The sequence below is a fragment of the Malurus melanocephalus genome, unplaced genomic scaffold, assembly GCF_030028575.1.
Source record: "Malurus melanocephalus ecotype Western Australia unplaced genomic scaffold, MMel_1.1 scaffold_162, whole genome shotgun sequence".
Lineage (NCBI taxonomy): Eukaryota > Metazoa > Chordata > Aves > Passeriformes > Maluridae > Malurus > Malurus melanocephalus.
Genome location: NW_026623394.1, coordinates 523,732 through 544,298, shown reverse-complemented (window position 1 = coordinate 544,298; position 20,567 = coordinate 523,732). Strand labels below are relative to the sequence as shown.

Below are 20,567 nucleotides of genomic sequence, written 5' to 3'. Positions count from 1 at the left end.
GGAGCTCAGGCAGGGGGAAGTGCCTGCTCTGGTGCTGAATTTCTGATGGTTTTGAGGCTTTTTGGGAGCCCTCAGCTGCCAGCCAGCCCTGCCCAGCCCTGAGGCTGTGCAGAACACAATCAAGCAGCAGTCTGTGGTGCCATCCCCTGTGCCCTGTCCCCTCTGTGAGTGGCACAGGGTGACAGGCTGGCTCTGTCCTCAGGCCAGACAGCCCTGCACATCGCCATAGAGAAAAGGAGCCTTGACTTGGTGAAGCTGCTGGTGGAGAACGGAGCTGATGTCCATGCCAGAGCCCACGGGGAATTCTTCAGGAAGAAAAAAGAAGGAGTTTACTTTTATTTTGGTGAGTCGGTGTCTAATATGTTCCTCTGGGGTTTTTATTGCCCTGCTGTGTGTGGTGCCACTAATTCCAGTKGGGTTTTCCCTTCTGTGCCATCTTCAGGGTCCTTTAATCCAGCCCTTGATGATTTAAATGGCAGGATCTCATCTGGGSTGCCCATTGAGCATTTCCATCTTTGAATTTATGGGTTTAATCCTGTCTGGGTGGCTTCAGACAAAGAGCAATCCTTGGTTATTCTGGAGTGCAGATCTGGGAATGTGTTTCAGCTGCCCCCAGAAACAGAGTAATTATTGATTATAAAACCCTTTCTGAATCTAGAGACACTGAGGAAGAACTTCTGTGTTTCCGTGGTAAAACTCCACACTAAATATATTTTCCTAGGATTGCTCTTTTACTCTTTCTTTAATCTTTTTTCACCGTTTCTGCCTCCCTTCCAAACGCCGCGTCCCGATCTCTCCAGGTGAACTCCCCCTGTCCTTGGCTGCCTGCACCAACCAGCTGGATGTGGTGGATTATCTGCTCACCAACCCCCACCAGAAAGCCAGGCTGCAGGAGCAGGACACGCAGGGCAACACGGTGCTGCACGCCCTGGTGATGATCGCCGAYGACACCGAGGACAACACCAACTTCGTCAGCACCACCTACGTGGMGCTGCTCAAGGCGGGCGTGAAGCTCGACCCCGCCTGCAAACTGGAGGAGATTGTCAATTATGATGGGCTGAACCCTCTGCAGCTCGCTGCCAAGACGGGCAAAGTGGAGGTGGGGATGAGCAGAGGAGCTGGGGAGGGGTAACACTTGGGGTGTGCCAATGGGGTTTGGGGTCGGAGCAGCTCATACCCAACCCCTGATGGGGCAGTGACACAGGGGACAGTAAAGGAGGGCGTCTCTGAGTCACTTGTGGTGTCCTGCAGAGCCTCAGCTGCTGCTGCTGTCCCTGCCCTGGAGCTCCTGGGGCAGCCAGATGTGTTTGATTCCCTGCTTTGAGCCAGGTCCAGGTGTTGATAAGGCCCAAACCCAGATGTGCTGCATGGGGAGGTGCTTTGGGTGCCTTTCTGCACCTTCACCCCAGGATCATTGCTCTGTGCCCTCTCTGTGTGTCAGATCTTCAGGCACATCATCCAGAGGGAGATCAAGGACCCCGTGTACCGGCACCTGTCCCGCAAGTTCACCGAGTGGACCTACGGCCCCATCCACGTGTCCCTCTATGACCTGTCCTCCCTGGACAGCTTCGAGGAGAATTCTGTGCTGGAGATCCTGGCCTACAGCAGTGACACCCCGGTGAGGCTCTCACCAGAACCCCAGTTCCCTTTTTTTCCTGTCCTTGTGTGGTGTTGCTGTGTAATTATGCAAATAATTTCAAGTCAATGTGAAGTTTCGGGTGATAATTTCTCTGGAAAAAAGAAATGTTTCATGGGAATGTTTGCAGATTTTGTTATTCMGTGTGATCATCCATAATTTGAGAGAAATTTTGATTTGGTTTGTGCAAATACTTTGATGAAGGGATTTCTGTGCAATGGTTGATACCTTTCATCTTTCAGCCTGACTGAACAGTCTCTTAAATGACTCCCCAGCAGAAGCCACACAGCTCCAACCCTTAAAAAGAACAATCCTCTGGTGAATTCCCATTCCTGTKGACACACAGGTGCATTTTTGTTGTTTTTTTCCCCCCACAGAACCGGTACAAGATGGTGGTTTTGGAGCCACTGAACAAACTCCTTCAGCAAAAATGGGAAACCTTTGCTTCCAAGAGATTCTACTTCAGCTTTGCCTCCTACTTGTCGTTCATGATCATCTTCACAGCCATTGCATACTATCAACCATTAAGGGTAAAGGTAGGTCCAGTTTTTTTTATCTGAAAAGCCTGAATGGATGGAGCAGAGTTTAAAAGTTGTGGGTGTTTATCATCACTGCCTCTGCCTGTCCTGGTTTTGTCTTGCAGCCTTCCTTTCCAGTGGAACTCACAGCTGGAGGATTCCTGTGGGTCTCTGGACTGATCATTATCTTGTTGGGAGGCATTTATCTGATCTTTGCTCAGGTARGGGCACCTCCTGTCTGATTTTGTTGTCAGGCAGGGAAGGAAAAGGAAGCACTGGTGTGGAGGCAGCAGCTTCAGATGGGGATGTGCAGGAGGGAATCCTGCTCTGAGACACTCAGTGTCAACCACAGGGACAGCCCGAGCCAGGTTGGTGGGTGAGGGGAACTGTGGTTCCACAATAGCACTTAATTCTGAGAGAATCCTGTGATTTATGCTGTTAAAATGCCTCCCTGGCATTTAATGCWGCTATTAATAAAGATGTGGGGCTGAGCCGTGATTCAGCCCTTGTTTATCTTTGCCCTTTATAAAAAAGGCCTTTTTTTCATCTGGGAGGGATGGAACTGGGGATCTTGAAGATAAARCAGGAKCACACAGAGCCAAGCTTGCCCTGAGCTATGGGCTGTGCTGGGCAGGGTCCCTCTGTCACATGCTGTGTTTTTGGTGATGAATGGCCCCTTTTCTGCTGAATGATGAATGGATTTCCTCTGGCAGAGCCTGTACCTGCGGAGGAGGCGCCAGTCCCTGAAGACCATGTGCTCTGACAGCTGCATCGAGATCCTCATGTAGGTCCTGGGGGGTTTTGGCACAGCCACAGCTCAGAATTGCTTCTGTGTGTGCAGCTGAGATGCCCAAACATTGCTGGGGAGCAGAAAACACAAATCCTCTGCCACTCCTTCCTCCTCTGCTGCCTCTTGCCCTAAACCTTCATCTCATCCTCATCCTTTATAACCTTCTCAAATGTTTTTCATCGCAAGGGCTCTTTTAGCTGAGCTGAGCCCCTGTCACTGCATTTTGTCCCTGTTYAGCTTCATCCAGGCCTTCTCCCTGCTGCTGTCAGCGGTGCTGTACGGAGCCAGCTCGGAGAATTATGTGGCAGTGATGGTGTTCTCACTGCTGCTGGGATGGGTGAACACCCTCTACTACACCCGYGGCTTCCAGCGCACCGGCATCTACAGCGTCATGATCCAGAAGGTCAGTGCTGGGGGAAAAAAAACCCTGCAGGGAAAGATTTTGGGGTGTGAGGAGCTGGAATTGGTGTCCTGGTGAAGCAGAGTTGTTGCAGAAAGAGGTGAGATCAGTATCTTCAATTACAATTGCAGCAAACTGCTYGTTTGCTGTCACTGAACACCCCAGGTGACAGCAGGGTGTCATAAACTAATCCAAAACCAGCCTGAGCTCCCTGGAACTGCTCAACTTGGCTGAGAAGTGTTTCCAGGTCTATGGAGGAGTCTGGAACCAGAAAAACAGAGCAGAGGTGAAATGAGGTGCCAGGGAAGAGTTCTGATCAGCATTTGTGTAAAGCCAATGGAGATGGAAAGGAGAGGGTTAGGGTTAGGGTTAGGAGAGGGATGTGTGTTGAAACAATTTGGAATCAGCCATGCTGGGGAGCCAACAGGACATTAATTTGTTTCAAAAATCTGTTCATACAAGTGTAGCAACAAATAAGTTCATGTGAAACTGTCAGATTAAGCTGCGAAAGATATGACTTAACTTGTGGAAGTATTTAACATCTATTAGAAGTTTCTTAAACTGGATAAAAGGTGGAAAGCTCGCTGTCAGTGTTGTTCCTGGGGCTTGGTTTGTGATGTGTGAGCACAGAGGATCATYCTGGTGCTTCCACGTGAAACAAGAACAGCCTGGTTTGTGTTCCAGACCATCATGAGGGACCTGCTGCGCTTCCTCCTGGTGTACATGATCTTCCTCTTCGGCTTTGCTGCGGGTGAGCCCTCCCTCTCTCAGTTGTGTGTGAGCTCAGTCAGAGCACTTTCCCGAGGCTCACCCGGTGTTTTTCCCGCAGCTCTGGTGACGCTGATGGGCGATGCCCCCTCGGTGTCCCACAACAAATCCCTGGCTCAGCCCGAGAGCCCCGGCAGCCACGCCATGTACGGGGGGCTGCTCAGCGTCTCCCTGGAGCTCTTCAAGATCACCATCGGCATGGGAGACCTGGATTTCCARGAGCACGCCCGCTTCAGGTACTTTGTGATGCTGCTGCTGCTGCTGTTTGTCATCCTCACCTACATCCTGCTGCTCAACATGCTGATCGCCCTCATGAGCGAGACGGTCACCGACATCTCCGCCTACAGCAAGAGCGTCTGGAAGCTGCAGGTGAGGCACAAAATCCTGCTGGGGTCTCTCAGAGTCACAGGGGGCAGTGCCTGTGCTGAGTTCAGCCATGAATGTGCATTTTACAGCAAATTGTGATATCATTTTTGGGTATATTTGCGCTCTCTTTGCACGAGGTGATGTGGGGCAGTGGTTGGAACCTTGAGGAGCACTTTGGGGTTGTGATCCCCTAAATCTGAGTGGGGGAGATGGAATGGGAAGTCTGGGCTGGGCTCTGTGTGTGCCCTGGCTCATGTCTGACGTGGTTTTGTTCTTTCAGAGGGCCATTGCTATTCTGGAGATAGAAAAGGCCTGGCTGTGGCGCCAGGGGGGRAAGAGGAGATCTGGCTGCTTCATGTCAGTGGGGCTCAATAAGAAAGATGAGAGGTGGTGTTTCAGGTAAGAACAGATGCTCAATTCCCCCTCACACTCCAGCTGGGCAGAGGGGTCACAGCCTGGGAACCCTGGACCACCACGGGGAATTTCAGCACCCACATTCCTGGCTACATTCACATTTGCTGGGGATTGCCAGGCTGGAGGTTTGAGAGCTGATTATCACCTTTGGATTAAAAACATTCCCTGAACTGAAGGGTTTAAAACCCAACAGACCAGTGGGCAATATGCAGGGGGAGAAAATATATTTTTAGATTACAGAAGAATTTTTACTCAAAAAAAAAAAAAAAAGCTCTGTGAGGTGCTGTTGGCTACAGCCAAACCATTGGGGTGGTGTTGGCAGGATGAGCTGGGCTGGGAGGCTGCAGGACAGCGAGATCTGGCTTGGAATGCTGCATTCCAGGCATCAGTGTCTTGTTGCATTTTGTCTCTCCAGAGTGGAGGAAATTAAATGGACAGATTGGGCAAAGGATGTGGGAGTGCTGAAGGAAGACCCTGGAAACACCAGCGATTCAGAAATAAATCCAGAAGGTAAATTAAATCACCAAGAAAGGTCTGCAGAGCCTTTTTAGCTTCCTGCTCAGCAGCTGCTCCTGCCAGGTTGTTGTGTCTTTGGCAACAGAATTTCAGGCAGATCAGSCTGACATTGCTTCCCCACTGCATTCCCCCAGAGCAGCAGCATCTTTGGGAGCTAAGAAAATACAGATTTAGTGTAGATYTGGAGCTGGCCAGAGTTTGGGAACACACTGAGGATGAAGGAGATGAGATGTGGGAGAAATGGGCAGGAAAAGCTGCTGAGGAAAAGCAAAGGCTGCTCTTYMTYTTGGCTCAATAGCCCAAATATGCGATGCTTTTCCTGGCAAATGTGAAATTTAGGCCCATTCCTCCTGCACACGTTAAAATCAGAGCTTTTAGAGCATGAAAATGAGCATTAACTCTGGGAGCATGGTCAGATCCTGCCTGAGATTGTTCTGTTTGTTCCCCTTGGTAAACCTGGGAGAAAACTCTGGAAAACAGAGCTGTAATTTGTTTAGAAAGATTTTGTCCAGTTCTTGTTCTCCTGGGCAGAATCTCAGTGGATTTGGACACAACCTCCAGTGCAGATCCTTCCAGGGTGCTTTTTTTTCCGGGACTGGGGATGTTGCAATGTTTAAAACACTCTGTGGTGTGTGTTTGGTGTCCCCTGAACCTTCATCATCCTAAACCTGGCTCCCTTTGTCAGCTTCCTGCTGATGGAGGGCTGCTCTGCTGTCCCCTGCTGCAGACACCAGGTCCTGGAAGCGGCCACCCCAGAACCCACCCCGAGCAGCTTCAGAGGAGCAATCCCTGCTGCATCCCCAGCCAGCAGCCACCGAGATGGTGCCTCTGCAGGGACAAAGCAGACAACTCTGAAATGTTTTCTCCACTGCAAACCTCGCCTCCATCCTCATAGGAGCAGTTCTTCCTCTAGCAGCGGGAGGAATTGAAAGCTTTGCAGGATCAGAGTGCATTTCGTGGAGGACTGAGCTTCAGACTGTGGCTTCAAATGTTGTCATGCACTTTAATGATTGGTTTCCTCTGAAGAAACTTGTTTTTACTCGAATTTCTCTGCCTTGACACCTTTCTTATTACTTTGTGTAAAGATGCAGTTGGGAGAGCGAGCTSCCGGGGCAGTGGGGAAGGCAGAGCTCTCCGAGCTGTGCAGGGACAAAACTCTTGGAATTCTTTTGTCACAAGGGACTGCTTTGGAATAAAGGGTGTTGTAGAGTCATAAAAAAGCTGCTGAGGGTGGAGTTGTCTCTCTCTGTGCAAAGCCCTGCTGGTGTGAGATGTGAGAGGACAAATCCTCACCGTGTGCTCTGTGGCAGCTCCTGCAGCACTCCGTGGTTTCTCCACATCAGGATTTCCCCTTTTTACACTTTTAGAATGAAATTCTTTGCACGTTTGCCTAAAGTGATGTGGATTTCCTGGAGCTGGACCTTCACGTGGTGGATTTCTGGGAGCTCTGTTTCTCACAGTCTCTGTAACAAACAGCAGCARGATCCTGTGGGCCAACCCTCTCTGTGTGGTTTTTTATTTCCTGTCTYGCTGCAAACGTTTGCAAAAGAACCTCATCACTTTTTGTGACGTGCACCCTGCCTCAGGCAGGAGGGGCAGCCTGCTGTAAACTYTGTGGGAAAGAGATAAAAATGAGCTGTCTCAATTTTCACTCTATTTAACAGTAATAATATGTAATATTTCTGTAAACAATACAGCAAGTGTACTTAATTGAAAATGTTCATCTTTGGGTATATTTTTAGAGCTTCTGCCTTTCTCAGAAAGGGAGAGAGGGCTTTATCAGTGTGGATATAATGTTTTATCAGATTGCTGATTAGTGCTGTGTGAGTTAACTCTTGTTTTTCACGGCCTCGTGTCAGTTTGTGCAGCCACATCTGAGCTGCACTGGATTTACCCTCCAGTCCAGGGAAAGGTTGGTGAGAATCCCAGGGAAAATTCAGAAAGGTTTGGAAGCATCTTTCCTTCAGCAGGATGAACAGTGCAACCTGAGTTCTGTCTCAATTCCACTCTGACAGARTGAGGCCTGGAGGTTTTTCTTTTGGAGTCCATCATCACCATCCTCTCTGCACGTGACTGGCAGCAAAGTTTTGTTTTAAAAMTTATTCCTTGCACTTCAGTGTGCTCTTCCCCCAGTGCTGGGCAATTCCCCCTCCAGCCTCACCTCACTGAGTGGGAACTRACTTTTCTTGCTCCAGCTTCTGCTGTTTCCTTGCTTTGTGAAGCCTTCAGCTGCTTTTTCCATCTATGGCTCTGTCCTAAGTGTTCCCAAGATTTGGCAAGGTGCTCCTTTTGCACGGAAGGCAAATGATAAATCTATCACTGTGCTCAGGGCTTTGCCGTGGCAGGGACACGTTGAGATCCTAAAGAAATGCAGGATCAGATCTGCCACCCCTGGCAGCCTGCAGCCTTGATAAATGACCTTGCTGCTGGTTTTGGGGAAGCTGTGGGTGCTGGCAGCTTTCAGCATCTCCTTCCTCTTCAGCCTCTCCTCCATCCTGCTGCTTCTTTTTGAGCTTGGCAGCACTAATTTCTCTTTTGATCTGCATCACAAATGTSCTTGGCATTCCCAGAGATTCCCAGTCTCGTGGATAAAGGATGGTGGGGAATTTTGGGGTCCACTCTTGATGCTGTTTTGTCAGGAAAGCCTTCAGTCATTCACACAAGAACTTACCAACAGCTGAACTGTGCCAGGTAACCCCTGAGTGAGAATCCCTTCCTGGGAGAGGGGGAGGCAGGGCAGGGCTCTGACAGAACAGAAAAAACCTCTCCCAAATGGCAGTGGAGGAGCAGCTGCAGTTCCCTTCCTCTGTCTGAACCACAGCAGCTCTGGAGGCTCAGCCACACCCTGAGAAAGCATCAGCAGCTCCCAACGCTTCTCAAACGCTTCAGGGATGCTCAGACCCTCTGGGTGTGCTTTGCTCAGAGTTCCTTGGCTCCTGGCAGGGTGGGAGATGAACTTTGGGTATCCAAACTCCTCCTTTTCCCAGCTCACTTTGCCTGGTCCTCTCTGTTCCTTCTCTGCAAGCTCCGAGCACTTCCCCCCTCACTCACAGCTCATCCGTGCAATTTTCCTGAGACAAACTCCATCTCTGCTCTGTGTGGTTCCCAACTCCCCACAAGGCCGTTTCTCTCAGGGGTAGAGGTGAAATCAAGCTTTCCTTGTTCCTCAGGTACTTTGCCCATGTTTTTTTTTGTTTTGTTTTGTTTTTGGGTTTTTTTGTGTTTTTTTGGGGTTATTTTGTTTGGTTTTTTTTGGTTTTTTGTTTTGTTTTGTTTTGTTTTGTTTTTGTTTTTGTTTGGTTTTTTTGGTTTTTTTTTGTTTTTTTGTTTGTTTTTTATTTTTTTTTTATACCTCCCAGTTTTTCCAAAGGCTGCTCTGAGGCAGTGCAGGGAGCTGCATCCACGAGCTGATTCCCTCTCTCTCCATCTGCCTGTGACCCCACTTGCGACTGAACATACTTTCCATTGCCTCTGGAGCTCGCAGAGGGAGCCTTTGAAATGTGACAGCCCCAGGAACCCGACAAAGTCCAGATGCTTTGTGAGAGTCCTAGGGCTGGGGCTGAAGGGCTGCAGCTGGTGGATTTTGCATCTGGGCTCTTCCTGGGGCTTAATTTCTTAAGCACAGCGCTGAGCTTTGCTGTGCTTAAGAAATTTCATTTCTTGCTCTGGGACTAAAAGAAAAATTTAATTGCGGGGGAGGAAAAAAAAAGTGTTTTGAAAGAAAACTTCCGCTTTGCAACTTCGTATCTGCTTCAGCAGCACAAAAAAAACAAAAAAACAAAAAAACAAAAAAACCACCAAAAACCAAACAGAGGAAAAAAACCAGACAGGGCCAGGCAGAGGCTCAGAAAGATGTGACTGTGGCTGCCTTGTGGCTGGCACAGAACTGTTACTAAAGCTGAGTGCAAAAGGGGGATTTTTTTGCTTCCTCTTTTGCCATAATCTTTGATTTCAGTTCAGGTTTGTGAGATGGGGAGRGCTGCAGCATTTCTGGACTGTGAGRATTGGCTGTCAAATGTTAAACACACAGAGTTGGAGGCAGCTAGGAAGTGCCCATGAGATTTTTTGCACTCTTTGCTGAGAATTTTTGGGAAATTGAAACTTTCTGGGCAAAGAGGAGTGGACAGAAGGGCTTTTTCCAGTTGACAGTGTTGGTTTTGCTGGTGTTCACTTCTCCAACACACAAGTCACGGAGTCCACAATTGCAGGAAAAAAAAAAAAACAACACCTCTTATTTTTTGGAGTCCTCTGGATTAAACCCTTGACCCATCAGGGTAAGAATGAATTTTCCAGAGTGCCAGAGGYGATTTTCTTCTGTTCATCCCTTCCATCTTGCAGTGTTTCACCTCTGCAGCAAACACATTGGAAAGAATCATAAAATTTGGACAAAGACTGGGAAAAAAATTCAGCCAAATGGYCTGTGCTGTATTTCTGTTCCACTCTCATGGGTCCCAGGGAGGGAGGTCGCCAGCTGTGCCGTTCCTTTTTCCGCTGYCAGACGGTTGAATAATGATCTTGTTGCTGCTAAACCGGTTACAGGATCTGTCCCTGAGGATGGCTGGAATAAAATAAATAATAGGAACTGATCCACATATAAGTAGATATGCCATGTTTTGTTCTAAAAATTGCCCTTCGTGCTGCAAAGGACGCTAATTCTCCAAAGCTATATATAGAGAATTCCAGCGAAAGGGCTGCTCGTCTCCTTCTGGAGCACAGGTTGGGGCTTTTTTGGGATCTGAGCTCTGGATGTGAAGCCTGATGGGCTGACAGATGCTGCCCCGGCTGGAGCTCCGTTTGATGGTGCTGGAGGGTTTACGTCCATCGCCTGGAGACAGAGGTGAAAACACTGGCAGCGTAAACACTGGGCGCTGGGGATTTTCCAAYCATGCCTAAGCAGTGACAAATCAAACATTCCTGCTTTGTGCTCCCTGCTGGATGTGCTCTCCCTGTATGGTAGAGGACTGCGGGCTGCAGCCAGCGCTCCTGCCTCGGTAGAAAATAAGAGAGAAATAAAGAAATGTAGTTATTCAGTCCCTAAGGTGTGCTTGTATCCCAGTGTGGTAAAATCCTGATTTTTGCCTGTGTGCAGGAATTTGTTGGTGCAGCCCTTGCCYTGCCAGGCACTCCTGTCCAACACACACCTGTTGGGGAGCTGCTAAAACTGGGACATGCAGCAAACAAGAGTTTTGTGAGAGATCCCCAACCCAATACTAGGAATAAAAGCTGATGTGTCATTTTGGACACGGGGCACTGCTGGAATTGGCTCAGGGTGGTTGGGAGCAGAAGCCACAGYCTGGGCACATCAGGATTCACACAACGGGCACCCTCTCGTGGCTCATTCCTGTCACAGGGTGAGGCCAGGGATGGATTCTGCTCTGCAGCAGCCTGGGAACCCCCTCGTTGCTGTTCATTTAAGAAAAGACTGCGCAGGAAGATTTGTTTTATATTTTTAAATGCAAGAGCTACTCATACTGCAGTTGCTATAAATCCTCCTCTGATGTTTTTAGGTTGATTCACCTGGAAAAGTCACTTCACTGTACAGGTGACCTCTTCTTAGGACAATCCTTGATGGTGGTTTTGAATGCCCTGATGGTCTCCAGGACATTGCAGCATCTCTGGAGGACGTGGTTGTGCTCTGGTAGGTAATAAATGCTATTTTTTAGTGTGCTGGGGAAATGCTTCAATGACAAATATAGAATCTGTGTTCCATGCAATGTGTCATTATTCTATTTTTAATTCAGCATCAGAGGGACATATAAAAAAATCTTTCCCAGTGCTAGAAATTATCTAAAATATAAACCCTTCAGTCCAAATTGCAAAGGCTTTTGCCTTTGTATGTCTAAAACTTYGAACAAGTGGGAGATAGTGAACATGATTTAACACAGATGTAGGGCTCAGAASACCTTGATGTCTGCAGATCAGCAGTGATAATTTAAGTTATTTAGACAAAAAATAATCTATTTACAAACTCTCCCTCATTTTCAATCAGACTCCTGGCAGCTGAGCGACCTGTGGGGCTCACAAARGCTGAGGCAAGGCAGATGGGTTTGATTTTCTCCTTGCATTTTGTGTTTGAAAACAAATTCTAGATAAAGAATTGGATAGATAACGTGTTTATCTAATGGAAACATAAATACCATGTTTAATTCTGAAGCTCTGCCCATATTGGTGTATTTTGGCTGCCTGCTCCTTCAGGCTCTTGGGATTTTGTGTGTTCTGAACATTCCCAGCAGAAAGTGGAACTTCTGTAAATAGGCCAGCCTGGTCCAGGTGACACAGCATGGAAAYACTGAGCAGTTCTTGTTCTTGCTGCCAGGCTTCCTTAAAACGTTTTTCTGTAATATTTCAGCTCCAAAATTTATATTTGATTCAGTTCCTTATCTGTTCTTCACTAACTCAAGACCAGCTGTCCCCTGTCTCACCAGCATGAGAGGATCCTAATTTTCCAAAATAACAGCATTGTTGCAACAAAATGGTGTTTTGATACCATCTGAGCATTACCAGTGCCTTGGCAAGGTAAAAACTGGGAATTCTGGTCGAGTTGAAATGCGTTGCTGCTTTAGTAGCAATTAGGAGTCTTCACCACGATTAAATATTTAATTAGGTGTTCATAAAGTACACAGAAGTGAGGACAACATTCAGCCCTGAGCAGTAAAGAACACTAATGACTGTAGCTGCAGTGCCCTCGGGGATTCTGATGTTGATGGTACATTTATTTCCTAAGAATAATTCATGAGATTCTGGAGTGCTGGTCAGCACTGCTTAGTACTTCTGCACACAATATCTTAATTGTTAATTATCATTGAACTTCTCCAGAAACATCAGCTACAGACAGGAGATATTTATTGGTGAGTGGAAAAAAGAAGAGATCTCATCTCTACAAAGCTGTGSCCCTAAGCTGGCCCAGTGCTTTATCTGTGCCCCAGGAAATCTCAGAGACAAGGTTTAAACAAYAATAATCATCCTAAAAAAATCCCAATTCTGGCATTTCATTATGAGCAGATGAACAGCACAGCACTACAGCAGAGCAGCTCAGGTCACATAAAACAAAAGGCATCACTTCATTGTGAAAATCCAGCCTGGAGATTGACTGAGGAGCTGATCAAGTGGAACAGTGCTTGCAGTCAGCCTTGAATGATAAAATGCTACACAAAGCATGGAGCTGTCAGCYTTTGATATTGAAAAGGAAGCATTTTCCTGATGAGCATTGAATAATTRATCGGGCTGTTGCATTATCCTGTGTGTGAAAGCATTTGGAGGGAGAAATTCCCCCAAATTCCAAAAACCGGGATGCTCCAGGATGCTCTCTTTAAATAAAGACCCTTTTTCTGTCTGCTCTCAGGAAGGAATCAGTGGGGGCCACACTGAMGTGACCATGACAGATGGTGATGACTCTGTGTGACAGCTCTGGTCCTGAACTAYCCCAAAAATCTACATTTGAGGAAGGTGCCAATCGAGGTGAGTTTGTAGAACAGCCCCACAGCTCTCAGCAAACTGCTGAGAGGAAACCCAGCACAGCCACCAAGTGATTTACTACCTAAACAAACCTTGCAATGAGCTCCAGGGAAGGGAAAGAGCATTTCACTTGTTAGGAGCAGAGCCTAAATACTGGATTTATCTGATTTAAGACTCTCAAGCTTTTATTGGGCTATTTGTACCTAATTTGTTTTATGGGAGCAGTCCCAGGCTRAGTTGCATTTCCCAGTCTGTTTTTATTCAGCTCTAAGGAGAATTCCTGCTCCCTTGGCAGCCTCCTCTCCTCTGCTGGGCACTGTGGCCAACCAGCACCATTAACTGCTTCAGTTTGCAACTGYAGAATTGGGCAGAAATTGCAATTTTTCCCTTTTTCCTGCCTCTGAATGATACTCTGAGTAACTGTTCTTCATCCTGTCTCTCTACACCGAGGCCAGAGCTGCTCTTCCCTCTCATTCAGCTCATGGCTGGAGTGCAGCTTCTCAAGTCGAGAGAGAATTTTCATATTCCTGCATTTAATGTATCAGTTTTCCAGAAAGGAATGAGCAAAAATTACATATTGTAACAGTATCCTGGTAAGTTACAGCGTATTCACAGGGTAGTCTGTATTTTATCAGTCTTTTCCATCAAAATAGGATAAAAATTTGAGATTTGAGATCACCACAAAATCCAGTGACCTGGAAACACCAGAATTCCTACCTGGAATCCATCTGACTCGCCAGTTCACAAAACTAGGCTTGATTCTTTCAGCCTCCTAAAGCCTTTGGATCAGTGTGAAAWATCTTTCCCTCTCACAGGATAATTTTAGCTTTGCTCAAACTTCCTTATTTCAGTAAAAGATGGAGCACCCTTTAAGCCCTAATTTAGCTGCAGTGTGCATTAAAAAACTTTTCTAGAGGGGCAAAATGGGTTCTGGCACCCTCCTTCCTCAGCAAGGAGAACAGATCTTTAAAATATATAACCCAGCTCTGTTCCAAGTAAAGCTTTCACTCAGATGAAAACATATGCTCAGGGCATTTTACTTGATTAGGGGAAATTTACTATTCCAATTCCCTTTTTGTCACCATCCTCCCATTAAAATTTATGAGGGCTGATTAGTACACAGCATTTTTTCTGTATTTTTTTAATCAGAGAGAATCTTTAAAAAGGAAATGAGGGCTCAGCTCTGGCAGCTGCACTTCCTTGCAAGCACAGTTTAAGGCAAAGATTTCTATATTAATTTAATGTCCAGTTTTGTAAGAGGTAAAAGCTTTACATTTTGATTAATGAAAATTACTACCTGTTCACAAATCAGCAAATTGGCTTGCAGGGAAACATTTCAAGGTTTCAGCTTTCAGAATCTTCAGCGTTGCTGCACCATGTCCCCCTGGGGKGTGTCACCTCTCCTGGCGTTTATTCCTGCTGCTGTCCCATCCCTCCTGCACAGCCAAAATCAGCTCTCAAACCACAGAAACAAAAGACCAAGAGAGGTAAAAATAACGTGGTTTCATCCATCTTTTTTTTTTTTAAACATTAATGAAATTAGCACCATTGTGACTGAGGAACACTCCTTGATGTCAGATAAGCATTCACTGCAGGCCTTACCAAGTGGGTTTTAAGACTATTCAATTACAGTGCATTACTTTATTCAATTAGAGGAAAAAAAAAGGTGAGAGGATGCCTGGGAAGATTCCAGCACAATTTCCATCTTCATAATTTGAAGCACTGCAGATTTTCAGGTCACTTTCTGCAGTGTCTGGAAGGCAGAACAATAAAACCATCCCAAGGTCTCCTTGTGGAATTTGTAAAAAGGAGATTTCAGGAGAGACTCAAAGATGCATCCTTGAGATGCACATTTACAATATTTATTTATTAGACTGCACAGAGAGCATTCCAGCTATAAAGAATTCAATGATGCTGCCTCTCAATTTCTTAATGCATTTGTGTCATTGGATAGTAATTCAATTCACATTTCACTTTTGCTTGATTTATTACTCTCTTTAGCCCAGTTTCTTTATTAAAAAGGAATGTTAGAAAAGGACTTCTTGAAAACAGGGAATTGGGATTTAATGTAAGGACAGCTTCCAGTTTAGGGCACCTGGGCCATGTGCAGACAGGGCTAAAGAACATTTATCACCTCGTGCATTTTCTTCTGCAGAAAAATGGAGAAATGGCTTCAGTGCCACCATCAGGTTACAAATTTGAGTTCCTATCAGAATACAAGGACACAACATCATAACCATCAAAATTCAGGAACACAGGTACTTTGTCTTATTTTTTCACAATCAGGTACCWCTTCCTTGGTCCTTAAGAAAAGGGGAAAACACAGATTAGTGGGCTTTAAACCCTYTACAGAAACTTGACATATTTACATTGTGTACTATCATTACAGGTACAAWTTTTGCCAGAATTAAATCAAAGGGTGGGATTTCCCCTCTGTCTTCAGTGAACCAACAATATTTACCCTTGTCCCCACTGTTCAGAACCGAAAGGCTTTTTCCTTTAAAAAAAGAATTTGTAAGAAAGACAATACAGTAAAAAAAAAAAAGAACTTTTAATAATCTAAGGCTAAAATAGTAAGAAAATGTATGTGAAATTCAGAGCATTGAGCCTGAAGAAGTCTTTTTTCCCCTCCTTCCTCCAAATCCAGCTCTGTTTTCTGTTCTCTCCCCTCCAACATGCTTCAAAAAACAGTAGATATGGAAACAGGGCAGAAGACATTGGGGGGGGGATTTTTTAGGACATTTTCAATATTTGTATTGTACACATTGAGAACCAATCATCACACTTCATTGTGCCAACACATACAAAAAGTAGAGGAGAAAGGCAGCACCAGTAGCTTAATCCTTGGACCCCTGCTCACTGGAAGAGGCTGCTGTGGTGCAGAACGTCRTGGGCAGACTCAAAGGTCAGCACTTCCTTGTGGAACTTGGTGAGCTGCATCTTTATTTTCTTCATGGAAGAAGTTGKTTTTTTTGTCTTGTAACTAATGGCATTCAAAAGTTTATCAGCCAAATAGTGCAGCCAGAGGACGTTGCTGTGCGGGTGATAGTCACCCCAGCTGTTGGAGTTCTCCTCTTTCATCTGCCTGTAGATGTCAAACTGGTAATCCCCAGCACCTTGGAAGAGCTCCTCGTCGGTGGAAATGTCRCAGAACACGGTTAAGCCATCCTTCTCCAGGCGGGACAGGGTGTAGTCGATGATGTTGACGTGGATCCCTGCAGTGGGGATGGTGTGTGTTGCCCCATCCAGCACRTACTGCAGCGTCCTCACGTCTGTCCTTTTGACCAGCACGTTSCCCCAGTGCAGGTCCCTGTGCTCGAAGTGCAGCTCCTGCTCTGCCACCGCCAGGGAYGCGGTGACCTGGTGTAAAATGCTTTTCGCTGACACCACCGAGGAGAAGCTGCTTCTCATGTGCTCCAAGTCCTCGCCTCCAAATTCAAACTCCAGAACCATGAAGAGYTGCTGGTCCCCAAAAAGGTCTGGCCGGTCGTTTTGTGATCCTCTTTCTTTGTGGAATTTGTCCCAGGCTTCCAGGAGATACCTGGGATAGGCCCCTTGGACGCAGTGCACAGAGTACACGCTGATGAACCCCACAGTTYTGTTCACAGAGCCCTCAGACAGAAGACTGAGTTCTTTTGAAATTATAACCTCAGGCAAAACCTCCCCAAAGCTCTTCTGATTTTCACCATTCACTTTTTCAGTCCCCTCAATGGGAATTATTTTTAAGGCCGCAGGTCCTCTCTCGCTGTCAATCTGGAACACCTCTCCAAACACCCCTTCTCCAATTTTCTTGCAATCTTTCATCTTATCTAAAGGAATGCATTCCTCAAAAGTAATTGGCCCTTCCTGGTTGCACTCCCCAAACACCTTCTCGGCATCTGTAAGGAGCAGCTCCAGGGCAGAACAGGAATCCCTGGGGGCCAGCAGGACCATGGAGGAAGMAATCCAGGAGGAGCCCAGAGCTTTACCAGCAGACAGGCTGGCTTGGGACCCCGAAAGCTGGGATTTCCCTGAAGGGGTATAGAGGATGCTGTTGCAGAAACTCTCATCTGTGGTCACTTTCTTCTTTTTATGGAAGGACAGAGATGCTCGAACTCTAGCCCAGGAATAAGAGCTGTTGCGGAGTGAATAGTCTCTTACATCTACAGACATTTCCAGAGCACCCTTCCGAGCTCGTTTTTGCCTCACCTGGGGTCTGAAAAACGAGTTATTGGGCTGCTGCTGTCTCTTGTTCTTGTGCTTTTTTGTCCGGAGCCTCGTGTGCTTGCCCCAGCGGCTGGCACTGAAGCCACTGATACAAGCTTTCCTGCAAGTGCTGCCCTCCGCAGGGACACCCTTGGTCCTTTTGTGTGTGTTCTCCAAGAACCCTTGGCAGCCCACGGGAGATGCTGGCTGCTGCCAGGCAGGTTGAACATCAGCCTCTTTGTTGAGTTTCATGCTCTTCAACCTCACTGCCACTTCCAGAGGGTCCAGGACCACCACTGGCACAAGCTGGTATTCCTTGGCTAGGTCTCTGTGAYAGCTCGAGCTTCTTTTTGCGGAATCTCTCATGAGAGATGGAACCTCACAGGGTTCCCCACGAGTGGCACTGCCACAGGGTGCAGGGGGCTGTGGCTGACCCTCACCCTCAGTGAGCGGCAGCATTGCCTGGGGAGGGCTTGGGATTTTCTGGGGGGACGGGGGAGCTTGTGCCCGGCAGGATCCCCGCGCCGACGACCTCAGAACACGGCGGGAGCCCCGCAGCCCCGGCTCGGGCTCACAGCTCCCAGCCGTGCCTTTTGGTCGGAACCACTCAGGCACCTCCTCCCCAGCGCGCAGCAGCGACGGGCGCTGCCCGGAGCACTCCTCGGGCTCCTCCAGCTCCGAGCCGCTCTCGATGGTGGTGCTGAGCAGCAGCGAGCTGAGCCGCACGGGCGGGCCGGGCCGGCGGCGGCGGCGGCGGGGCCGGGGGCTGTCCTCGAAGGCCGAGCCGCTGTCGGCGGTGGAGCTGAGCAGCACGGGCGGCCCGAGGGCGGGCAGGGCGGCGCGGCGGGGCTGCGAGGCCCATTGCGGGGTGCTGCACAGCAGCGGCCGCCGCGCCGCGCACAGCGGGCCCTGCCGGCGGCTCCGCGAACCGCGCGGCGGGGACGGCGACAAGGAGGGCGCGGAGAGGGACGGCGGCTCCTCTCTCCGGCCCCGCGGCTCTTTCTTCCGGCTCCACTTCTCCTTCCCTCGGCCCCGGGTCTCCTTCCCCGCCGGCTCCCGGTTCTCCTTCCCTCGGCCCCGGGTCTCCTTCCCCGCCGGCTCCCGGTTCTCCTTCCCGGCCGGCTCCCGGTTCTCCTTTTTACGGGTCCGCAGGCGCCTGGCCAAGGCGGGGCGCTTACCCGGGGCCTTCGAGCGCTGCTTGGCGGGCGGCAAGAACTCGGGGTCGTCCGAGGGCGGGGAGGCGGCGCTGGAGGCGGAGAGGGCGCTGGAGGCGGCKGAGGCGGCGCTGGAGGTGGTGGAGCTGAAAAGCCGCTTGCGGTCCTGCGGCGGCGAGATCCATCGGTCGGGCGGCGGCAGCGGGCGCAGGTAGCCGGCGCGCCGGGAGTAGGTGCGGAGCAGCCGCGGCTGCAGCGGCATCGCGGGGCCGGGCCGGGCGCTCTGAGGGGAACCCGCCCGCCGTCCGTTCGAACGGGTATCGCGAGAGATCGCGAGAGCGGCACGGCCACGCCCACACGGGGGCGGGGATCGCGTACAGGACACGCCCCCTCCCCCATGGCCACGCCCTCTCGGTGTCGGTGTCGCTCCCGCGTGTCCCGGGTGTCTCAAAATGTCCCGGGTTTCCCGCAATGTCCCGCAATGTCCCGCAATGTCCCGCAATGTCCCGGGTGTCCCGTAATGTCACGCAATGTCCCGGGTGTCTCGGGTGTCCCGCAGTGTCCCGGGATGTCCGGGTGTCCCGCAATGTCCCGAGTGTCCCGCAATGTCCCGGGTGTCCCCGAATGTCCCGGCTGTCCCGCAATGTCCCGGGTGTCCCAAAATGTCCCGCATTGTCCCGGGATGTTCCGGGTGTCCCGCAGTGTCCCGGGTGTCCCAAAATGTCCCGCAATGTCCCGGGTGTCCCAAAATGTCCCGGAATGTTTCGGGTGTCCTGCAATGTCCCGGGTATCCTGCAGTGTCCCGGAATGTCCCGGGTGTCCCGGAATGTCCCGGGTGTCCCGCAATGTCCTGCAATGTCCCGGGATGTCCCGCAGTGTCCCGGAATGTCTCGGGTGTCCCGGGACGTTCCGCAATGTCCCGCGTGTCCCGGAATGTCCCGCAGTGTCCCGGAATGTCTCGGGTGTTCCGCAATGTCCCGGAATGTCCCGCAATGTCCCGGCTGTCCCGCAATGTCCCGGGTGTCCCGGAATGTCCCGGGATGTCCCGCAGTGTCCCGCAATGTCCCGCAGTGTCCCAGAATGTCCCGCAGTGTCCCGGAATGTCCCGCAATGTCCCCGAACGTTCCACAATGTCCCGCAGTGTCCCGGGATGTCCCACTGTGTCCCACAATGTCCCGGAATGTTCCGGGTGCCCCGCAATGTCCCGGAATGTTTTGGGTGTCCCACGAGCCCCGGGATGTCCCGCAATGTCCCGGGATGTCCCGCAATGTCCCGGAATGTCCCAGGTGTCCCGCCTACTGCTCCGGTACAGGTCCCCGCACACCGTGGCAGCCGCCCCGGTGCGTTTCCGAACCGCCGGGATGGGCGGTGCCAGCGCTGCTCCGTCCGGACTCGGACCCGTCGCTGCGGCGGCACAATGAATGGGTTTTACATGTGTGTTCTGTACCTGTGCGTGGGGCACACACGTGTACACGTGTGTTATACCTGTGTACAGAATTGTGGGGCTGGGGGGACACTGGCACACGTTGATCATGTGGGTGCCCCATCCCTGGCGAAGTTCAAAGCCAGGCTGGATAAAACCTKGAGCAACCTGGAATAGTGGGAGGTGGKTTGGGAATAAATGAYCTTTAAGGTCCTTTCCRACCCCACGAGTGCAAATGGCAGCGGGGCTGGGAATGGATGATCTTTAAAATCCTTTCCGACCCCAGCATTCAACGATTCTCTGCACGTGTGTCTATCTGTATTCTAAACGTGTAAATACCGTGTATTTCACATCTATCCCGCCCCACATTCGAGTGGCCGCGTTCAGCTGCCGTTCCCGGGGTGGAATCGCTGCTCCACCACGTGCGATGCTATTTCCCGAGCCCGCAGAGCAACGGGCGTGTTTTATTCATGCCGGTGTCTCCCGGGAGGCACTCAGGGCTCAGCGGAGATGCTGCAGCTCTCCTGTTTCCTCCRGGAGTTGCTCCTTAGAGCCCTCCAGGCTTTGGTGTCACAGCTGTAACTCAGGTTATCGGGACACAGCTTGGTGGCAGCACAGCACCGGGTGGCTCTTACAGTGCGAGCCAGGGGTTGCTGAAAAACCGCTGATGTTTTGTTCCTTTTATTCCTTTTCCCATTGTTTTTTAAAAAGCAGAACTGTTCTGTTGATCCTTGGAAAAATCAGAGGAAAATCACCTTCTACACAGAACTCCACGTGGACTAAAAGGAGAGAACCACAATGTTGAGGTGTGAGGATCACACAGGCAGCTCGGCCCTTCCCTTGGGGCAGCAACAAGTGAGAAATCCAGATGGTTTTGCTGAGTCTAGAGAAGCAGTCACGTCCCAGAGTTAAATTCCAGACCTTTTGTTCTGCCACTGAATT

General features: G+C 49.5%; 2 protein-coding genes across 2 annotated transcripts in view; one reads left to right on the top strand and one right to left on the bottom strand.

The window, feature by feature from the left end:
- LOC130577001 (transient receptor potential cation channel subfamily V member 2-like) overlaps nt 1-6,161 on the top strand; it is a 9,561-nt gene extending 3,400 nt beyond the window's left edge. The window contains exons 2-13 of the mRNA XM_057372052.1: nt 178-343; nt 801-1,099; nt 1,442-1,618; nt 2,014-2,172; nt 2,280-2,375; nt 2,868-2,938; nt 3,182-3,347; nt 4,029-4,095; nt 4,174-4,481; nt 4,759-4,877; nt 5,308-5,402; nt 6,094-6,161. Of these exons, the coding sequence (XP_057228035.1) occupies nt 178-343; nt 801-1,099; nt 1,442-1,618; nt 2,014-2,172; nt 2,280-2,375; nt 2,868-2,938; nt 3,182-3,347; nt 4,029-4,095; nt 4,174-4,481; nt 4,759-4,877; nt 5,308-5,402; nt 6,094-6,104 (1,734 nt within the window). The 3' untranslated portion in view covers nt 6,105-6,161. The remainder of the gene's footprint in view (nt 1-177; nt 344-800; nt 1,100-1,441; nt 1,619-2,013; nt 2,173-2,279; nt 2,376-2,867; nt 2,939-3,181; nt 3,348-4,028; nt 4,096-4,173; nt 4,482-4,758; nt 4,878-5,307; nt 5,403-6,093) is intronic.
- A 7,143-nt stretch (nt 6,162-13,304) lies between these two features.
- On the bottom strand, nt 13,305-18,511 carry HASPIN (histone H3 associated protein kinase). Its single transcript, XM_057371958.1, has one exon. It carries the CDS (start codon nt 18,462-18,464, stop codon nt 15,720-15,722), a length of 2,745 nt encoding a protein of 914 aa, XP_057227941.1. The 5' UTR covers nt 18,465-18,511; the 3' UTR covers nt 13,305-15,719.
- Nucleotides 18,512-20,567: the final 2,056 nt, after the last annotated feature.